This window comes from Misgurnus anguillicaudatus, chromosome 12 (assembly GCF_027580225.2).
Source record: "Misgurnus anguillicaudatus chromosome 12, ASM2758022v2, whole genome shotgun sequence".
NCBI lineage: Eukaryota > Metazoa > Chordata > Actinopteri > Cypriniformes > Cobitidae > Misgurnus > Misgurnus anguillicaudatus.
The window spans coordinates 18,192,673-18,215,141 of record NC_073348.2 but is presented as its reverse complement, the minus strand read 5'-3'; the positions used below and the strand labels follow the sequence as shown (position 1 = coordinate 18,215,141).

General features: G+C 36.0%; 2 protein-coding genes and 3 long non-coding RNA genes across 7 annotated transcripts in view; 2 read left to right on the top strand and 3 right to left on the bottom strand.

The window, feature by feature from the left end:
• itga1 (integrin, alpha 1) overlaps nucleotides 1-22,469 on the bottom strand; it is a 209,372-nt gene that overhangs the window by 35,137 nt on the left and 151,766 nt on the right. The gene's annotated exons all lie outside the window — the stretch shown is intronic.
• The window catches only part of LOC129447472 (integrin alpha-2-like), a 113,042-nt gene that overhangs the window by 24,647 nt on the left and 65,926 nt on the right, over nucleotides 1-22,469 (bottom strand). The window contains exons 9-17 of the mRNA XM_073874660.1: nucleotides 6,780-6,853; nucleotides 6,517-6,655; nucleotides 6,102-6,244; nucleotides 5,280-5,423; nucleotides 4,972-5,175; nucleotides 3,049-3,179; nucleotides 2,802-2,962; nucleotides 1,781-1,929; nucleotides 1,289-1,399 (exon numbers count right to left, since the gene is read on the bottom strand). Of these exons, the coding sequence (XP_073730761.1) occupies nucleotides 1,289-1,399; nucleotides 1,781-1,929; nucleotides 2,802-2,962; nucleotides 3,049-3,179; nucleotides 4,972-5,175; nucleotides 5,280-5,423; nucleotides 6,102-6,244; nucleotides 6,517-6,655; nucleotides 6,780-6,853 (1,256 nt within the window). The remainder of the gene's footprint in view (nucleotides 1-1,288; nucleotides 1,400-1,780; nucleotides 1,930-2,801; nucleotides 2,963-3,048; nucleotides 3,180-4,971; nucleotides 5,176-5,279; nucleotides 5,424-6,101; nucleotides 6,245-6,516; nucleotides 6,656-6,779; nucleotides 6,854-22,469) is intronic.
• Nucleotides 12,442-22,469, top strand: part of LOC129434317 (uncharacterized) — a 31,309-nt gene continuing 21,281 nt past the window's right edge. Inside the window, exons 1-2 of the long non-coding RNA XR_012372536.1 lie at nucleotides 12,442-12,766; nucleotides 12,863-12,954. This is a non-coding gene — a long non-coding RNA (uncharacterized lncRNA). The remainder of the gene's footprint in view (nucleotides 12,767-12,862; nucleotides 12,955-22,469) is intronic.
• On the top strand, nucleotides 13,761-19,174 carry LOC129441739 (uncharacterized). 3 transcript variants are annotated; one of them, XR_012372534.1, is made up of 8 exons: nucleotides 13,761-13,868; nucleotides 14,426-14,544; nucleotides 14,803-14,827; nucleotides 14,910-15,171; nucleotides 17,238-17,310; nucleotides 17,560-17,659; nucleotides 18,335-18,397; nucleotides 18,516-19,174. It is a non-coding gene; the product is annotated as an uncharacterized lncRNA (long non-coding RNA). The 3 variants fall into 3 exon arrangements; XR_012372533.1 differs by having other exon boundaries at nucleotides 14,426-14,547; nucleotides 18,516-19,173; XR_012372535.1 differs by lacking the exons at nucleotides 13,761-13,868; nucleotides 18,516-19,174 and adding an exon at nucleotides 18,484-18,498 and having other exon boundaries at nucleotides 14,437-14,547.
• Nucleotides 14,288-18,619, bottom strand: LOC129413597 (uncharacterized). The gene is made up of 7 exons (XR_012372537.1): nucleotides 18,503-18,619; nucleotides 18,318-18,386; nucleotides 17,569-17,623; nucleotides 17,226-17,294; nucleotides 17,049-17,086; nucleotides 14,919-14,972; nucleotides 14,288-14,599 (listed from the first exon to the last, which is right to left on the bottom strand). It is a non-coding gene; the product is annotated as an uncharacterized lncRNA (long non-coding RNA).

Here is a 22,469-nt window from a genome sequence, read left to right as displayed (position 1 = left end):
TATAAACTTTATGGGGCAGTTTCCTGGACAGGGTTTAGATCAATCCAGGAATAAGCCTTAGTTATATTAGGACATTTAAGTAGTTTTTACAAACAAACCTTACAAAAAACAATGGTGTGCATCTTGAGACAAAACCAGGGGCGTCGCTAGACCCCTTTTACCTGGGCACATGCCCCAGTGTAAATCTCAAGTTTAAATTTTAGCAATTATCCAGTGTATTCATTTACAAAGATCTATATGCAATGTATATATGTTTGTTACAATGCAGTGTGTTTTTTATGCAGTTATGTTAGTCATGCTTGTAAAAGTGCTGAAGCAGTCGCACTGGTGCGTGCACGCACAGACGCATACAAAAGTCCAGGTGGCGCCACGCGATTGAAATCGCTTATTAAAACACGACGAAACTAAAGTATTTTTCTATATAATAATGATAATCCTATTTTGACTCAATCACTATTGGCTCGTGTAGCCTATATAGACATGAATGTTTTGTGCAAAGCAGGGAAAGGGAAGCAGAAAGGAGAGATGATGATGAGTTTAAAGGAGGTAAGACAAACTACATCCTCACCCTGTCAGGTCTCAAACATTAGAGGAAAAATCTCAGGAAACCTTCTGTCAAGTCTATAAAAATGAATTGTTGCTGAGAAAATCAACACATGTATGTGATGTATGTGTTCTGTATTTTCAGATATGAAATTAATATTTAGTTCACTAGCTTTAGGACACTACGTAAACAGTTAGCAGTAACTATGACAGATTATTTTAGTAGCAGTCATAAAATGACTAGTTTCTTGAAATATTGCTATTGTAAAAATTTTCTTGTAAAAAGTTATTAATCATTGTAATCATTGTATAATGTAAAATGCAAATTTGAGAAAAAAAGATTTCTCTGCTGCCATTATTTCTAAATATTTATGCCACCAAACATGTTAATGTTAAGTATAAGAAGATGATACTAAAATATTTTAAATAGGCTAAATGTTTATCTATCCCAGTGCTTTTTGCAGTATAGGAAAAGTGGGTAAAGCAAAGAAAATTGTTTATAAGATTTTCACACAGCAGCCTTTCAAAAAAGCCTGAAAAAATATGGGGCCTGTCCCCCAGTAGAGCTTTATGTCTAGCAACGCCCCTGGACAAAACAATGGCACTAAATATGTAAAGAAATGTCTGTGCATGGTGTTTTTAATTGAAAGCAGCTCAAACACACATTTAAGTCTGGGATTAGGATAAACTCTGTCCAGGAAACAGTCCTTAAATTAAATGAAATAATGTTTTGGGAAAATCTTACATAAAACTCCCATGCTTTAGGGTGGAATGCATCCAGGGCAGGGCCGATATCTGGATTCTGTTGACTGATGTCTAACCGCACAGCGATTGCATTCACAAAATCAGGAGTCTCCTGTGGACAAATGTAGACAACTGTGTGAAATAGTAAAACATTTATACATATTTTTTAATTTTTTAATATTTACATTTACAAAACAAGAAAGGGCCAAAACTTTTTCATACCACTGTATTTATATATATATTTTCAAACTGGGGTCCCTTAAAAGGTTCAAATAGGTCAACAGAAAATTTAAAGAGAAAAAAAGACCAAGCAAAAATTGTGAAAAGTCTATATGTAGCCAATTAGGTAAGTTTGTAAATATTACCCATCTTTATAATGCCACAATAACTACACAACTAACACAGTTTCTTTATTAAAAATATGAACATATATTTTAGGAAAGCGGTCCCTGCAATCAAAAAGACAGTCAGATAGATAGATAGATAGGCTAACCTGCACATTGACTTTATGATCTATACACGTTTCTGTATTAGAAACACTGACTGCTCTCTGGATGCCACGCTCTGAGTTTTCAAACTGAGCTCTTGAGATGGCTCTAGATGATTCTAGGTCAGCATCCAGGGTCAAGTTGTATTTTATATCTATGGATATGGACAGACGTATTTAAGATTGGAAGTAAGTAACAATATTAAAAAAATAAAAAAATCATTAATAGTTATGAAACTTTAGAGATGATCAGTTTGAACAGTGTTAATCATGTAATCCTTAGCCAATGGCAATGCATTTAAATAGTATTGTAAACATGCCTACAGAGCGTTAACAATCACCCGCCTCCATCTCCACCTGTCTAGACCTGTTATTGGGATTGTGCCTTACATTGCAGCAGCATTACTTGCGTGCTCACTGCAGCATGTTAGTATTAGCAGTTGCAAGTCTTTATACTTGTTCTGCAACAGTCACAGCAGCCTTCGCCGATCTCGTTTCATCAAGAACTTAAACATTGACATGCATGACCACTTGCATGGTAAAATGTATCCCGAGAGTTGTCATGAGTGAATTGTGGTCTTAGTTTAGAGCCACAGTACATTTACATTTAGTTCCAGGTCTTTTCACTATAGCACACCACCAAGAATCAAAGAAAAGCACAAACATAATCCGTACTCCGACATAATATTAGTTTGCGTCCATACAAACCCATAATTACTCCCACTCGCGTTTCACTGAGAGCAGAGAGACTCGCCCACCATCTCACAGACCACCCCCTCACAGTATTCAGGACAGAAGCGGTCGAAAGTGGACAAAAGAGACGGATTTAAATACCAGGTGTAAACTTGATGTGTCTCTCTCGTCCACTTGTGATTCGATCAATGAAAACACATCTTAATACCAAGTGTAAACAGCCTCTGCCTGACCTCTTCATACCACAACTGAACACACACTACTAATTTCCTTAAGACATCAGCTTTGAGTTAAGAATGGGATGTAGTGATCACTATACACAAGACAGACTTACCTACACCTGCTAATGTTTTAGGTCTGAATGTTGACCTGAAACAAACTTTAGCAGTAAAACAGGACACCCTTCTTCCACCAATCAGGCAGGGTTTTTTCAAAATGTTGATCTTGTCCGGGTTGAAGGAGGCCGTTGTGGTGACAGATGCCACTCCCTTTGACCTGAGATCAGAAATACAGCATCACCATTGCAATTTCAGAGATTCATACATTATACTAGATCTGTAACTACACATAAAGACTCTCACCAGAGCTGCACAGCTTTATTAAATCCTCCAACTGAAATATCAGGGATTGAATCACCATTCATATCTTCACGGCTATTCAAAGAACGTCCAAAGAGTCGAAGCGTTTGATCTAGCTTGGATCCAAGTATTTTCTGAATAACATAAAGACAACAACAACAAAAAAATTATTCAAGCATTTTGTACATTACAGGTTGTTACTAGTCTTCATAAATGTAGCATCTGGTTGGATTGTCAGAACCAGATCATATCTGATACTTGGATTGCAGAATAGCTGATTAATATGATATTATGTGTATACCCCCATGCCCTGGCTAGTTTCTGGATTTCTACATCAAAGAGGCTATAGTCAGCCCCAACCATCTTAGTGGGACATTTTACTACCTCCTTTTGAAGCTCAACAGAGAGCTGATAAGATGTGAATGGTCCTGCAGAGACCTTTTAGGGCTTAGGGTTAGTAAATACATTTATGCATGCGTGATGTATGTTGGTTCCTCTTTTATACGCTGCTTTTTAAATAAGTTGTATTCTTATGTATTGATAAATATGGTATGAAGGTAAAACAATTAATTCTATTTATTCAATGATCAGGACTGATATTTTGCAAAGGAACCTGGAGGCAATAAAAGATGCAAAGTTACAGTTAAGGGGACAAACAACTCTCCCCTGCTCAGCTCCCATTGGCCGATTCAAACTTGGATGAGTATGTCCTCCTCAAGGGATAAATATTGGCAACAAACTTTATCTCTCGTAGTTATCTCTTCTTCTGTGATCATCGCCTCATCTTTTCTACAAGACAAGCTCTCCCAGCCCCCCCCCCCCAATAGGGGGAGGGAGGAAGATAAAGGCCCAACACATGGCCTTTCTTTTGTTCTGTGAGTTTTAGGCCAAACTCACCTGAGTTTGGGACCAAAAATGGATTCTCAACCATCAACTACCAACTCACTTCTAAACCTTTCGGGATAACCATTTAAATGGACTTGGACTCTCGGTTCGCAAACAGACAACTCCGGTCTGTTCATCCAGCAGGCAAATGCTGCAACTGAACTCTGTCTTGAGATTCTTCAAGAACCTGCAAAGCCATCTTCTTTCATCTAAACCTAAGACTTTTAAACGCCTTCAACTGCACAGACATGCAAAGTATCCAAGAATTATTCTATATCTTAGAATAGAGCTGAGTTTAAGTCGGTTAAGTAAGGTGAATGTTGGTTTATGCAACTCTCCCTCTCTCTCTCACTAACTCTTTCTCTATTTTAGCCTTTCACCCTTTTCATTATAAATGTTAAATGTGTTTGTCCATTGTCTATGTCTCATATAATCCCAGTAGAGTAGTCAAATAAACATACATACTTATCCATGGATGCCTCCGAGTTCTGATTAAATTCAAAGTCACTTTAACTTTCAATCAATGCTACCTCACGCTCAACGTTTCTCAGAATTGATATATACAATTATGGATATATTCGCTGGACGAATTAATCAATTAATTGTTACGATTCATTCTGCTAAATCCTACAAAATATATATAGTTAATGACGATTAATTGTATGTATTTGCATTTGAGCTAAATCAACAATTCCCTGAATTGGAATAGTGATAAACAATAATTTCCCTTAACAGGGTGTTCGAGAAAATATCAATATTAACAATTGTAATTATTAATGAATAACTTATCATTATCAAAATGATGATTGGTTGTTTTAAACAACACTATTCCATAACCCCTCCATTCGGTACATAAACATCACCCAAACATAAAAAATTCTGTTATCATTTACTGCACACACGCTCATGTTGTGTCTTTTATGACATGACATTCTTTCTTTTTTAAGTTTTACAGAAATATGTTTGAATTATTCCTTTAACCAGCACCATACCAACAGAACCAGTTTATCCAACACCATAGCAGGCAAAAGTCAATTCTACCTGTGAGCTCTGCCTTCTGATGGTTTTTCGATCTCCATAGTAGATGTAAATGGCACCTTGGCCTTTGCCCTCCAGTGGAGCTCCAACCACCACATCACTAAAGCCGTCCAGGTTAAGATCCCGTACTGAGGTGATGGCCGTTCCAAACCTAGCGTTCTCCAGTGGGGAGGAACCCTCTAAGGTGCCCTGTTTGCCTAAGGTGCCCTAAGAAGTACGAGGTATACATTTCAGTAAAATGCTTTGTGCTGAAATTAGATTATTTATGAAGTAATTTAGTTATAAGTGTATGGACAGTGTATCTATATCACCTTATTAACGGAGAAGAGATAAACTCTCCCTGTTTCAAACTTCTTCTCACTCATGTACATTGGAGCTCCAACCAGCAGCACATCAGTCACACCATCAGCATCCACATCAACAGGACAAAGGACGCTGCCGAAATAAGACCCGATCTACAAACCATAAACACCACATTACAGTCCTCATAATGTCTAATGACATCAGAGAAGTCAATTAACTAAATCTGAACTAAAAATTAGCTTTTTACGCATTTATGCCTGGTTTCACAGACAAGGCTTAAGGCTAGTCCCAGACTAAAATTAATGTTTGAGGTGTCTTAACTGGATCTAACTTGCCCTGACATATTTTTTAAAATATTTATAACATATTTAAAAATATGTCATCAGTTTCATTCTTTTGGCCTTAAGATGCACACCTGGATTTTTATGAAAGTGACTTTAACTAAGGCAAAGTCCTGGCTTAAGCTAAGCCTTGTCTGTGAAACTGGGCCATAAAGTTTACAGTCTTTCTTGTGCAAAAAACACACCAAAAATACTAATGACTCATCCTGCACTTATAGGCGTGTCAACATTTTTGTCCAATAAAATGTTACTTAGAATGAGACCCCTCCCTTAAATATCACCTAATGCGAGCAGCAGAAAGAAGCATATATTTGACAGCTATGACACAAACTGAAAGGTTATGTGTTATTTCTGTGCAAATCACAGTTTCTCTTTCAAAGCAAGAAGTTGGACTTGCTTTGATAAACAACACATATGCAGTCCAACTTCTTGCTTTGAAAGAGAAACTGTGATTTGATGAGATCCGTAATCTTTTAGGGAATCAAGTACCTGATCTCCTCTTTGTGAGTCTACAATGAAGGGTTGTTTCTTTTCGATGGTGTAAACTACAACTTGTCCTTTATGAACGGCACGCGGAGCACCAGCCACATAAAACTCTGAAGAGCCGTCAGTCAAAGTGCTGACAGAGTATCCTGAAAATAAATCCAAAAGAGATAACATAAGCAGCTCATTTTTTCTGTGCAGGTTTTGGAAAGGTAGCAGTGTTCCTATGGCTCAGCTGGTAAAGCAAGGTGTTAAAAAACATGGTTTTGATCGGATCCTTAAATTAACAAATAAATTGCTTTCGATCAAAGCTTTTAAATGTAAATATGCTGATGGGACTATAAAGATGTATGACCTTGATGATAAAACTAACTTTTAACAATCCAAATTTAAGTTCACCTCTGCCTCAATGTTGGCTCACCGAGTAATGAACTGTGGTTTCTATCGTCCAGGATTTTCTCAAAACCATTTTCTGCAAAAATCTGTGATTTCTGACCATTCTGATGAACAACGGTTCCACTCCAACCATACGCACCAACAGCACCCAGCATGATCACATCCTGTAATGTATGACATTCATTCATTTGAATTCAAGTGTATGCACATTTGAATTCATTAAAGGAATTTGTTGGATATTGTGAATGATTTTGTTGATACAATACTAGATTGGTCAGTTATTGGCACCTTCTTATTGGTCTGGTGTGCACTGAATCCAACTTGGGACATTTCCATTTTAAAACTTTCTCCTTGGCTGGTCCCTAAAATAAAGAAGGAGACAGAAATATTAAACGTATTTGATAAAACCCAAATCAAGTACATTTTGAATGTTTTTCTTTAACTTCAGTACATTATAAAGCATAATAGCGTACTTCTCACTACACTACATTTTATATTAAATTTAGTGGAACACTTAATTATAATAAAAATCTAGTACTTAATTAGTTTTACTGAAGTAAAAGTAATTAAAGAGCACCTATTTCATTGCTAAAAACCAATGTCATTGTATTTGGTGTAATACAATGTGTTCGCGTGGTTTATGGTTCAAAAAACACATTATTTACCACATAGTGTACATTATTGTAGCTCCAGATATCCCCGTCTTCCTTAAAACCTTTGATTTTGAACAAAACTCATTGATCTGAAAAACGCTGTGTCCCTGATTGGCTAGCTAATCTGTACGTTGTGATTGGCCTGAATACCTCTGACGTCAGCCGGAAATGCGACGCTTCTTACCATGTTTGAAAGATTTGCTCACAATGCAATGCTGACAGGAGTAAACTTACAGGCTGTGAGTCCAAGCGGGAGGAATTATGATAATGTTGGCCTTGACTATATCCCAGGAAGTAAACTGTTGCCTACAATCTGTGTGTTTGTTGTAGTCCAAGAAAAAAGATTTACTTTGGAAACGATAACTTGAGTTATTGTTTACTTTGGGGTTTGTACCTTTTGCATATCGTTAACATGTACTAATACACACTTACACACCAAAGGAAATGTAAAATCATGGAAGTTTTTAAAGCTTGAATTAACAAGAAAGTATTTAATTTTTAATGTAGGAGAGGCCTACTTGAGTATCAAAGGTAAAAATTATTAAATGTAGTGGTACAATATTATAAATCAAAATGTGATTAGGTACCGATACTTAAGTAGTGAGTAAAAATACTTCACTCCTTTACTCCCTGCCATACTGTAAGTGACTAAATCAGCATGCATAACAATTTTTGAAACTGTAAAAAACAAACTATAGAATTTACTCAATAAAATTGTAACAATTTCCACTCACTTTGTTTGAGTAGATTGTATCCTAATTTGAGTAGAGAGTACCTAAATTTAACAACTATGAAAAACAAAAAGATTAGGTAAGGTCTACCTAATATTTCTCATAACTAATTACTTATAAAAATTGAGTAACATTAACTCTATTGGTAGTAAGCAACAGATCTACTAAATTATTAATAATGATTAGCCATTAAGAAAAATTACATATTACTTATTCAAAGAGGGTTAAATAAAAAAAAATAGTCAGACACAGGATTGCATAAATTGCTTTATTTATTGACCAAATAACATTTTGTAAACATTTAAAACTAACTAATGTAAGTACAAAATAACCCCTTACAATACATTAATCCTCTTTACTTGTGCCCCATTATCTCACTCCCTTTATATACTGCACTTCCCCATTCATTCACTGTCTGGTCTCGTCTATGTCCTCTTCGTCATATCATCCTCCATCAGCTGCAAACAAAGACTCAGTTACTCTCCAGCTAAGTGCCATTCTGCTCAACTGTTTCTATTACTCACCATTGACTATGTTCACTTCATTCAATAAACTTCATTAATCTTACCTGCTGCCAGGCCCACTGGAACCTATTTTTGTCCAGGGGTACTGCATAACAAAATAATGATTTTATTTCTGGGGCCCGTTTCAATATGGAGGTTCAACCAACTAGGAGTTTAAACTTGAACTGTTTGTTGATTCACTCCGAGTTAGTAAAATCTGAGTTTTCGGCCAAAGAAAAGCTTATCTGTGTTATTTAAATCGACTCTGAGTAGGTTGACTCTGAGTTAAGCGCGTGCACAGCCACAATGAAAAGCCATCATCAATGGAGCTCAGATATTACGATTTACCATGGCAACAGCACGTGACAAAGAGGTCTTAATCATTTTTACTACTAAAACTGAAAGTGTTACTGCAAGTGTACAACAACTACGAGTTTATATATTTTAAAGAAAAGAGTTGTTTTTGTAAATTGCTACTCTAGTAAATGCGTAGCCTACATTTAATTTTTCATCACAGTTAAAATATCCGAAGTAAATAAACTGAGGACTGAACGTTATTATATTAATTTACATACACATGCAATCCCATGGACAAAAAGATGACAGCAGCTCAGCTAAAATTAAATTAAGCATAATACTTTGTCATATAAGGCTACGAACTTTACAAATGTTTGTCATGAATAAAACAAAAACTCACCGAGCCGGGACTCGAACTCCGATCGCCGACAGTACGTCTGCCCTAACTTCTGCACACAGCACTACCCACTAGACCAGCGATAATGACGAGTAGATACGTAAGAAATGTCAAGGCAACTGTATAAATGTAAGAGCACCACAAAGACTGATATTAGTCATATAATGATATTTATATATCTAAAATGACTGCAAAAAATAATAATTCGCACACAAAATGTAAGCGGATATGACAAAAAACACTCGGGGTCTCAAAATCCTCTCGGGACATAAATGTAACTTTCTACAAATGAATGCAACATCATCATCTACAAGATTCTCTATAAAAGTACATGACATTTTAGTCACTAAGACGATCTATGCACCTAAGTATATCATATTAGCTTTACAAGTCATTTCAATTTACGGTTTTAATTTTTTTAGTTGAAAGTTTAGTGTAATATATAAAAATATAAAGTCGTAAGTTAAAATGGTTTGCACTGGCAATTTAATTATAACTTAAAGACAGCTAAAAAAATTTTTTACAATGTACATGATAAAAATGTGCACAATGAATGAATGTTCTAAAGCAACTTACAAGATTAAACACCGCTACTCCTTTAAAAATGGGGAGGAGACCACAAGAAACTCAGAGTTTACAGGATAAAACCTGCTCCCGACCAGGTTAGGTTCAGAGAGTATGTTACTCCGGAAACAGACTCTGAGTATAAGTTACCTCTCCTTCTGAAACAGGCTTGACTTCCCCCGCTGTCTCAGGTTTAACCTACCTCCCTTTTTGAAACGGAAAACTCAGAGTTTCCCTTATTTCAGTGTTAACAAACTCAGAGTTTTCACTTAACCACCTTTCTGAAACGGGCCCCTGATGAATTCTCCTCCAGAAAATATTTAGGATTTTGACAGCTAAAAACATAATTTTAGCACAGTCATAGGCGGAGGGTAAATTAACTCCAGGATAAGGCTAAGGAGGATTCACACAGTGTTTTTTATTCCGCTTTTGAATGTTGTTTTTCTTTATAAACAGGAGCTAGACTGACGTGATTGGCGCTCGTCGAGGTGGGGCATCCATTGCAGGTTTTCTTTCAGGCATCCTCGCATTTGTGCTGCGCTTTAAAAACAATTCACGGGTGCTCTCACGTTTAAGACGTAAACACGCGGTCTGTTCCTATCTTAAAATGCAAAACCAAATTTAAATTGTTTTTTCCCAAAACCTCCAAGGTGCCACTTGTTTTACACCTCCAAGCATAAACGCTCCCCATACATTTAAAAAAGCTATACGTTCAGATGGTAATGTTAGTTTTAAAATAAAGCATATGGATGATTTAGCATGCACAGGAAAAGTGGCGGAGTATTTTTTCCAGAGTTAATATTTTTTTCCTCCAAAAGAGTTGTTTTTGCTCCGTTTTGAGTAAACAAAGTAAAATGTGTTAGTAGAGTGGGAGCAAAATTACAGAGTAACTGTAACAGAGTTAAATGTTTCCCTCCTAATTTCCGTTTATCTGCCATTGCTGTATATAATGTTAAAAGACTAACAATAAAGATTAATGACACGCCTGCATATATTTCTATTGTGAAAATAAATAAACAACATCTCAAAAAATATCATTTAACTAATTTGAATCAAACTAATTAGAAAAACGAACACCTAAAAGTACATAAACATAATAAAAAAACTAGGGCTGTGAATCGATTAAAATTTTTAATCTAATTAATTACATACTCTTTGATTAATTAATCTAAATTAATCGCCTACATAATTTTTGCTGTGAAAGTATTAAATATTTATTTTTAAATAAATCAGTGAATAATCAGCATTAGTGACATCAAAGCTCAAAAACTCTTTTATTATAACAGTATTTTCACTGTTCAAATAATGGCCATAACAATCAACAAAAATGACCTAAAGTAATATGCTAAGGAAATAAAGTGCTTCAGGAAGATTATTTACCAAAAGTTTAACAGTGCAATATCAATTGCAGGGCTTTTTTGTGCAATTGAACATAAACCTTAAATAAAGAACCCGACAGGTGGATGACATCAAAGTACCGCGAGAGCATTTAGGAAGCAGTCTTCTGTTATGATTTCTCGAACTGCTCTCACGGGATTTGGATGTCATCTGCTTCTTGGTTCTTGTGGCGCCACATAAAGTGTACTCACTAGTTTAACAAACACGTTTAATCAGCCACTGGTTAGATCAACGTAGCAGTCAAAAACGGGACGCGAGTAATCACGTACGAGAGAAATCGTTTACCCACAAAATACAGGACACCTATACTGTGCAAAGACACACGTTAATTGCCTGTTTGGTTTTCTGATCCCAATCTTCATCATTCCTTTAAGCCAAGTCAATCTCCATTGGTCTCTTACACTTTTATCGATCTCCAAAACATCGGAGCCTTCCTGCATTATAAGTATTTCCATGCTAGCTGAAATAAAGTTTTACCTCAAATTACGCGCTACAGCCAGAAAACCCGGAGTGGATCCAGTGCATAGTGAATACAGAACACTTACAGTGGAGAGAGGAACGTGATTTTGCCCACTCCAGGCTTTGATCACATCCCACTTAAAAAGCTGAATACACGTCGTCTTTATGAAAAGTGAATTTAATAATTTTGCAATTCCGTGTAATGACGGAGAACTTTAATCCATGTGCTTTGTATGATGTGGACGAACTCTATGATATACAAATTCTGTGCTGCAGGAGTTGCATACTTTATTTTTATCATCACTTCCATCAGGCCGTTTTTTTATAAGTAAATGTTCCAGTCAATGATCCAGTCACCGCCAGCGCATTCTCGTCTACCTCCTTTATTTTACAGTCAAATGGTGGCTAGAATGTATCCAGGTTCAAAGGTCAATACGGAATGGATTAATCTGCGTTATTTTTTTTAACGCGTTATTTTTTCTCAGATTAATTAATCGAATTAATGCGTTATTTTCACAGCCCTAAAAAAAACTAAAGTAACTGAAACCATCTTTGGGGGAAATATCTGCAATTAGATTTTTAAGTTTGGTTCACGTAGCATTTGCTTACATAGAGTTTGCGGGCTTTATGACCTACACGGCACCCAGCCACCAGAGGGCGATAAAATATTGGCTTCACTTACCGTGACTCCCTTTGGTAACGGCCATATCGATCACTGCTGGTTAAGAAGACAAGCTGCTTTTCTGCTGGATGGTGAAGTAAGTGAATTTTTTAAATCTTAGTATTAATTTTCCAGAATATTCGCCTCTGTTTTGATCTTAGACATTTTGCCACGTTTTTTAATATTACAGAGAACACTTTCTCACGTGAAAACTAAATTAGTCCATTATTTAACTGTTACAGGTTATATAAGTTAATTACAGGCATAAAAATTATCTGGAAAGCACACAACTAACATACTGATTACGAATGTTAACTGACACGGGTGAGACTTGCTTACTGCCTATGAAATGTTTGTAACTTAACATTTTGGCGGGCGTTTTGAGTTTTACCTCATGTATTTGACTCGATAAAGAGTTAAGTTCGCGTTAGTCAGTTTGGTTTGCATTATCCCTTTTGGACGATAACGTGAGCTGTTTCTCTTGAAACTTAAAGTATGATGTTTAACTTTGTGTTTCTGGTTGCTTCAGAATGCAAACCAACAGCGTTGTCAAAGTAAAGTGAAGTTTAATTTACAAGCGTCTGGAGTAATGCACCACATGTACGTGACTCGGTAAAGAGTTAAGTTAACGTTAGCCAGATTGATGTGTGCATTAATGTTAGGAATGTAAGGTATTATGTTTAACTTTGTGTTTTTGGTTTCTTTCAGGATTCAAACCAACAATGTTGTCAGAGTAAAGTTCAAAGACAGCAAGAAATATATTTTCTCTTTACAACCATTTCACACATTTTTTGAATGTGGTAAGAGTTAATACCCAGATAGCACACGTACGTCGCGGAGATGTCTGCGCGATGTCTTGTTTTTCGTCTGGAAGACGTATTTTTTAGGCGTTTGCTCATCTGGAAGGCGTCGCCGAGACGTCCGACCCAGCTGTTTGCAAGACACCCAGCAGATCTTTACAAGATGTATGTTATTTAGAACGATGGCGAGCCGCCGTTTCCCAGATCTTTACAAGATGTTAGAACGGCAAGCCGCTCTTACACAGATCTTTAGAAGAGCTTTAAAAGATGCGGAGCCGCTCTTTCCCAGATCTTAAGAAGAGCTTTAAAAGATGCGGAGCCGCTCTTTCCCAGATCTTTAGAAGAGCTTAGAAAGACGGTAAGCCGCTCTTTCCCAGATGTTTGTAAGATTACAAGATCCCTCATTGACAAATTGAATTGCCCTAAACTACAGCAAATTATTTCTACACACATCTACACATGCAAGCTGTGTCATCGATATTAAGTAATTAAAACAGCATTTTCAATTGATCTTAAAACAGGCAGTTGTTGATTTTATAAAACACATTTATTCAAATTAAACAATGAAAACTTTCATTCATTTATCTTTAAATATATTTTTTACATGACAGTATGCGTAAAAAACAAAATATAAACATGACATATTTAAAATAATCAAAACCTTTCCGCGTCTGCTTTATTAATCTCCATTCTAAAATAAAACGTTTCAAAAAATAACCAGGAAATAATCGTGATAGGCTGCTCTTTCTTTATAGCTTTAATTAGGATCTAGAAGATAAAATTACCCGAAAGTGTTATCATTGTTAAATAAATTACGGATGTGCGTCTTTACGTCAAGGTCGTGATTCGTCATAACAACATCCGCTTGACCTCGCAATGCCAAGAAGAAGAAAGGCGTGGAACATTTGCTTAAGGTATGTAGTAATAATGCATTTAAATAATAAACTGTTTTGTGTGGGATCATTTAAATAATACCTTGAAATTGGGTTGATAACAGTTATTCATGCTTTAATATTGATATTTCGCCCACCTGTCTGACGTTAATTTATTTTGATCGTTCATGTAACTGAGTCTTGTGTAAGATTCTAGAAAGATATAGTGGCTCACTTTTTTTTAAACGATCAGTATTATGGTTGATATTTGTATTGCACTTGTTAAAAAAAATTTGCCCCCATTTTTTCATTTCATGAGCTGAACTTAAATATTCTATGTCCCCAAAAGGCCTATTTCTCTCAAATATTATTCACAAATCTGTCTAAATCTGTTTTAGTGTTGCGTTTATAATTGTGGTTAGTGTGTGTGTAAGGCCCTGCCTGTGAAAACCCAGCTAAAGTCTTTTTTGTGATGTATTGTTTTCTACATAAAATCATCCTAAACAATGAAAAGAACATTTTGTAAAAATATCTTATCTTTAATATTGGCTGAGTAAGATTCTTTGTATAAACCCTCAGTCTGTTAATTTTGTCTCCAGCCTGTCAAGATCTTCAGATGATGTTTGAGAAAAAAGTCATCATCCTCTTCGTCACTCTTCATCCGTATTTGGGGTAACAAACACCTGCTTCCCACAAGAGACTGGAACGCTGAAGTCAGGTGGTCAGTCTTTATTTGCATTCATCCTAGAACCGTCAAAACTGCCTTTTTGCAGCTGCAATAGCAAAGATAAATGAATTAGGAGTGTAGCCTTTAAAATGCTTTTACTATTAAATGCATTATTTTGATTTATTTAAACTTAAGAATCAAATAGGTGTGTAGTTTAGGTAAAATTCTTATAACTGCATTTGTCTGTTTTACAACAGATGTAACTAAGTATAAATTTACTGTTTTTTTTTATGTTGGATGGATCATCAGACCTGCACCTTCCTTGAACATGTTGGTAAGGTAACACTTCATCTGAGTAAATGATGATGCTTTTTATAAGAACTTTTTATAAATAAATATTATTATTGTTTTTTTAGGTAACTTACTCTGTATTTGTTCACGGTGGTCACCCCAGGGTCTCAGGACTCAAAACGAGTGCTCTATGGATTGAACAGAAAATGTAGTATAAACAAGTGTTAAGTTATGTCTTTAAATGCCACTAATAATGTGTTTCTGTTTTCTTTCTCATTATGCTAACACACGCTCTTTTACCCCTCATGTTAGGTGGATCAACACTCCAACCATCTGCATTAGGGACTAAATAAAGGATGCCCTCTGTAGCTGGGAATGTTAGATCAGGTAATTTGCATTTGATATATTTTTAAAGACACAGACTAATGCTGCTTGTACACCGCCAGCGACTAGCAACACAATCTCATTCATTCCAATGGAAGCTTTGCCCCATTCAGCAACATGAGCAACTGTGACCATCATCAACAGGAAGTGGGCATGTCCAGCTATGCCACAACGTTGAGGAAAGTTTAACTTGATGAAGGACTTTTGGGAGCAACTACCAATGAGAGTGAAGCAGTGAAGTTCGTGTCATCACTCTTTAGTCATTTACTGAGAGGATTGTTACTCATTTATTTGTAGTTTTTACTAGGACAACCAGAATTGGGAACGCCTTCTGATAAACTCATTAAAAGAAATGGCTGACACACAGTGACTAGGTTGTTGGCGGTGTGAATGCAGCATAAGGCCTTAAACTGTCTGTGGCAAATATTTTTAGCACCCAAAATAAATAGGGGTGCTGCTTTTAAAGGAAAACACCACAGCTTTTCAATATCCTACTATGTTCCCACCTCAACTTAGATAAATTAATACATCCCTATCTTTTATCAATGCATGCACTTAATATTTGTACAGCGCGTCGTGAATGTGTTAGCGTTTAGCCCAGCCCCATTCATTCCTCAGAGCGCAGCAACATCACCACTCCCGACCACTCCCCCTCCTTTGAGTTTGAGTGAGAGGTGGAGTAATCAGGAGTGACGATGCCACTGCGCGCCGAGGTTGAAGTGCTGCAAACTTAGTGCTCTTTTGCCATACAATATAGTTCTCATTTTTAACCGCTTAAAAAATTGCCACGTTTTATTTTGTGCCCCCATACTTACTCGTGTAACTACTCATGTAACAGTCTTTAAATAGGGAAAACATGAAAGGGTTGGGTGGCTTCTAAATTCATCCCTGTTTGGATCCTAAGGAATGAATGGGGCCAGGCCAAACGCCAACACACCCACAACACGCTGCACAAAGACCAAGCGCACGCACCGAAAAAAGATGGGTATGTATCAATTCGTCCAAGGCAAAAACATAGCAACATTCTGGAAAGCGGTGGTGTTTTCCATTTAAAGGGATAGTTCACGCAAAAATGAAAATAATGTAATTAATGACTCACCCTCATGTTGTTCCAAACCTGTAAGACCTCCGTTCAACCTCGGAACACAGGGTAAGATGTTTCAGATCCAGTCCGAGAGCTTTCTGACCCTCCAAAAAATGTATGTGCTGTATACTGTCTCATTTCCAGAAAGTTAATTAAAACATCATCAAAGTAGTTCATGTGACATCAGTGGGTCAGTTAGAATTTGTTGAAGCATCATTAATACATTTTGGTCCAAAAATAACTATTTATTCAGCATTGTCTTCTCTTCCGGGTCTGTTGCGAATGCGCGTGCACATTGGCGCTGCTGACGTGTTATCCTCAGAAATGTTTGCGAAGATTTTGTTTGCGAAGATTGTTTGCGAAGATTTTGTTTACAGCGTCTCCCTCAGACTGTAAACGAAAAAAAGCTTGGGTGCACCAGATAACACGCCAGCAGCGTCGTACGGCAGCAGTGTCATGCACACGGTTCACAACAGACCTGAAAGAGAAGACAATGCCGAATTAAGTCGTTATTTTTGGACCTAAATGTATTTTTGATGCTTTAACAAATTCTAACTGACCCACTGATGTCCCATGAACTACTTTGATGATGTTTTTATTACCTAACTGGACATGAACAGTATATCGTACATACATTTTTAATGGAGGGTCAGCAAGCTCTCGGACTACATCTAAAATATCTTAAACAGTGTTTCCGAAAATGAACGGAAGACTTTAGGGTATTATTTAAATCAACTAAAAGAAAAACAATCCTTAAATGGTTACTAAAATTGAGGTCAGATTTTTGAAAACTTACTGTCTTGATGGTCATCCAAAGTTCTCGGTACAGAAAATCTGTTTTGTATGGATCAGAGTTAGACATTGTCATGTAATATATAACAATGTAATAGCAAGTGTTATGTTGTTTTTGAAAATGCTGTGAAAATGAAAAAAGCTATTTGTTTATCCACTATGCTATCAAATGCTCTTTTACCTTGCATGTTAGGTGGATCAACATTCCATCCATCTGCATTAGGATCTACCTTAGAGACACTCACTGGAGCTGTAAAGGGAAGCAGGTAAGTTGCACAACCCATCAAGCCTTTGTGGGGAACAAGGTTTCTTGTAGAATTCTTAGACTAGCAATTTTTTGTGTGAGAACTTTAACATGATAGAAATTGTTAAACTACAAATATGGTCAACCATGAAGCCATCTGAGTCTATATTGTCTGAGAGAAATTCTTACTCAAGAATCTGCATATTGCTATAGATATGCAGAGTACTTATCTTGAAACAGTCGTAAAATATTAATGTTTTTTGTTTTGTAGGTCACTTACTTTTCATTCGTCCTTGGTGGTCACCCCAGGGTCTCTAGAGTGAAAATTACTCAATCTATGGATTAAACAGAAAATGTAGTTTTATGAAGTGGTATGTTGTCTTTAAATGCCATTAAAAATGTGTTGCTGTTTTCTGTCTCATATAAAAAATACTCTTTAACCTGCCCTCTGGAGCTGGGATTGGTTAGCTGCATTTTTTACATTTACAAATAAACACACTAAATCCTAGGCTTGGACCTGCCTTAGGTTTTAGCATCCAAATTAACTAGGGGTGCTGATTTTTAAAGGCACACGCCCACATTTTGGGAATTTAGCTTATTCACAGTATCCCCCAGAGTTAGATAAGTCCATACATACCATTCTCATATCCGTGCATGCTGTAACTCTGTCTGACGCAGCCCCCGCTAGCTTAGCTTAGAACAAAAGACTGGTAGTGAATTTGACTATACAAATCGCAACACATAATAGGAAAATGTTTGCGTTATTTTGTCATGTTTGGAAGCCGTATGCTAGATGGAGCCATTCACTTCCAGTCTTTGTGCTAAGCTAAGCTAGCGGGGGCTGCATCAGACAGAGTTACAGCAGGCACAGGGATGAGAAAGGTATGTATGGACTTATCTAACTCTGGGGGATACGGTGAATAAGCTAAATTCCCAAAATGTGGGCGTGTTCTTTAAGGATTTAGGGGTATTTTTTAAGTTAAATGAAGCCGTTTTACCTTTTAAACTGTCTCTTTTATAAGGACTTACTGAATTTCTTTTTTCAGCAATTTGGGACATTCTTCCAGTTGTCGGCAACTTTGTGAAAAAGGCTGGAAACTAAAATGCAGGTACTGTTTCATTCTTTTGTTTTTTACAGCTATGAAAAATAATGTGTTATTAATTGTACTGTCTATTAATTAACGATTTTATACAGTGTAACTGATTCTGCTTACCTGACTCATGCAGAATTCTGGCCTGGTGTTTGGTCCATGCTGTCTTTGGCTCTTGCATCTCCATCATCCTGACCCTCTTTAGCAGCCTGTCCATGTATTTATTTGGAGGCTACCATGAGCACCCATCTGCATAATATGACTTTGTTACTCAGTTGTCCATGCTCCTACAAATTCTACATTTTTGTAAAGCTGCAACAAGTTGAAACCACTGATCTATATAAATGACTGGATTGCCCATGACGTCACACTTGTGAAGCCACCGCGCCGCCATGTTGGTATACCCAAACGTTCTATTAAATCAATGGACGTTATCAGATTTTAATGATAAAACATCACTTTACTCGTCTCCGTTTTTATATGTGAAGTTACCCTGTACATTATTACAACACAAACGTCCAAAGCATGTAAATAGTTATTTACTGAAAGGGTAACACTTTACAATAATGGTACATGAATAATCATGTACTAATACATAAATTAATAATCACTTTACTATGAACTAATGATGAGTTAAGCTATTTACTAATCAGTAACTAACCATAACTATGTCATGAGTCATATAAATTCATGCATGAATAACCGCCTCCTTAACTACACATTAATACATGTTTGTTAGTTAATGCATTAATTAACACTTTGGGTAACCAAAATCAAACATGCTTTAGAACAATGGTTCTCAACCTGGGGTCTGATGCTTTGAGGTCAAATAAAGATGCATAAAATGTTAAACTAATAATTTTATATGCACAACATATTTTTAAAATGCATATGCTCACAATACCAAGATAGAAGGTTGTTAAAGTATTTTATTATGTAAAATAATTGTTCCCTTTTTTGCTTAGGTGCTTGTCAATGTTGATGTAAAATCAAAAGAAAGGTGAATGTAAACTTTAGAGCAGCCGTCTCCAACAACGTCTGTGAGGTGCCCCACCAAAGCATATTCTATTAATTGTCTCAATTGTAATATTTATTCATTACAGATTTTTTGTATTTGACCTGGTTTATTTTTAAACAATACTAAAACATCAATAAGTAAAATAAAATAAAATAAAATAAAATAAAATTAACAAGTAAAACAAAAAGGTTTTAAGTAGACAATATCAAAAAGTAGCCCTCCAGATAACTCCATTGTGGTAGCCCTTGCTCACAAAAGGTTAAAGACCCCTGCTTTAAAGCCTAACAGGCGGCGCGCTCGTTGCGACTCCGTAGTCTGCTGCTTTTTGCGCTGTCAAAATATTCCTGTTAAAATCACTCTGACCAGTCCTCAGAAATGACAAACGCGTTAACCAAAGTCACAATGGCAAATGTATAGTGTTCATATAGAGACCATCAAACCGCCAAATCATACCAGTTTATTAACCCATTAAAATGAGAACCTCTGCGATATTATCTTAATGTTATTTTAAACAATATTTATTTCATTATTCTCATTGCATCAGGATCAGCGTTCAGCCAGTGGCGGATCTACGGGTAGATTGACAGCTTGCCCAACCAATCATATCCATGGAAAGCGCTTTGATTCGACCGTAACTCTCCAACCATTGGGAATATAAACAATTTTGAATTTCTCCTATAATGCTTTTTTGACATTATATGGTTTATTACGTTAATGTCTTGCTTTCCATCCACAAATCGCTGCTGTTATCTAGAGCGGAAGGGGCGGGTTTGAACAAAGCGCGCAAATTAGGGTGCACTCGGTAGCAGATGCATGTGGAGTAAGAGCGCGTGGATCACTGTGGTAAAGAAAGCCTCGTTTAAGTTATGTATTATGAACTTATTTAACTTTATTTAACACTGATGTTATCTCGCTGTTGGTAGATCGGGACTCGACGGCCCGACTGGACTGTTTAAGTTGATTTTCAATAAAGCAGTGTTGAATTTTTTGCTTCTGGGTCCTATGTTTCAGAACCAGTAGGTAAGCCACGGGCGGTTTAGCTAAATAAATGCTTAAATAGTTAATCGTAAATTGTTGTAATATGCTTAGGCCTTGCGAATGTAATGCTCATGAAATTAACCAGGCTTAATGACGTATACAGCCTTTATATCCGACCTCCGGAGGATGTAGCCTTCTGTTTCAGCCATTCTAATACGGTTAGATTGAATAACGTCATTTGAACTTGAATTGACAGAACAGAGTCATTTTATTCTCCCAATTAAGTTAAAAAAACGAACTGTCAATCTGGCACGCCTATTTTTAGAGACCCACCATCAAAAACTTTCTCCCTCCGCCGCAGCAAACTGAGAAACAGACTACTTATAAACTAACATAAATTAATGATTTGCTAAGTATGATTAGGTCATGACTTAACTTTAGGGGCACATCATTAATAACTCATCATTAACTTATAATAAACTAACATGAATTGATGATTTGTTAAGTATGATTAGGTCATGACTTTACTTTAAGGGGCACATCATTAATAACTCATCATTAACTTATAATAAACTAACATAAATTAATGATTTGTTACTGTATTATTGTGTAGGTAATGACATTTCTTGGAGGGGTACATTGTTAAAAAGTTATCAAGTACACATTCTATACATATTCGGCTCATCTAAATCCTAATTTTTGGTGGTTTGTAAAGGAGAGGAGCAGAGGAGAAAATTGTGCAGGCATTTGGAAGGGGCAATAATGGCTTAAAAGAAGAACAAGAACACAAGACCAGATACTGTACGTGCATTTTGATAATAAGACAAGCCAGTTCACACAATAATCATTATCTGTAGGCTAACACTGATTTAAATTGATAAAAAATAGCTTCCATCACTCTTAATGGCAGCAGTGGAATAACTCATTTTAATTATGAATGCATAATTGTACTTTTAATGATTAAGGTTAACTGTAAATATTGAAAGAAATCCAGTGCCATTCAATTATAAGTTTGTAGCTCAGCTGCAGGAGCAAATGTAAACAGTTTTACATTACAAACCTAAACATTTTGCATAAACAAGTTATTTACGGTCTTCTAGAGAGCATGTTTGATTTGGGTTACGCAAAGTGTTAATTAATGCATTAACTAACAAACATGTATTAATGTGTAGTTAAGGTGGCTGTAATTCATGCATGAATTCATATGACTCATGACATAGTTATGGTTAGTTATTGATTAGTACATAGCTTAACTCATCATTAGTTTATAGTAAAGGGATTATTAATTTATGTATTAGTACATGATTATTCATGTACCATTATTGTAAAGTGTTACCACTGAAAGTTGTACATTTTGCGTTTTAATCAGTTATTATACATTCATCTTCATTACAGTATCAGATCAGCAGACAGACCGCAGCATATTTAGTATTAATGACAATAAACGTGCTCATTCTGAAATCTAAATAAATAATCATGCTTTGTACCGTATGTGCATGCAATAATTTGCTAGTTTTGTAATTATGTTATCTAAACTTACAAGTTACCTAAACTAATTTAGATAAATAACGCTGACCGTCACAGTGTAGCTGAATGTCAAACAAAACTTTATTTATACCCGTGTCATTAACAAATGCAACAGACACACTCACATTAACGTTTTTTTTATAAATCCATTATCCTGCCCGATTAGAACATAAACATTGCAAATAACACCAGAATTAACAAATAATTAACGTACACATATCATAAAAATTAACCTTGTGTAACTGATATGCTGTAAAGGGGGTACATTTTGATCATGATTTTGAAAGGCTTAACCTCACGCAGTTACGTCAAGCGTTCTATGCGCAATCCAGTCATTTATATAGATCAGTGGTTGAAACCCTATAATTATTAACATTTGATTTTGAATTATGTAATTCAAATACATGAATAAGTAACAAAAGCAGAAATATATTAAGACATTACCTTTTTGTTGATTGTTTACTGATCTATAAATCCTTTTGCATTCTCATAATTGATCATCATAACTTGGTATACAGTGGATGTGTGGCTGTAGATAACTTTCTGAAGTCAATTTAAAAAGGCAAA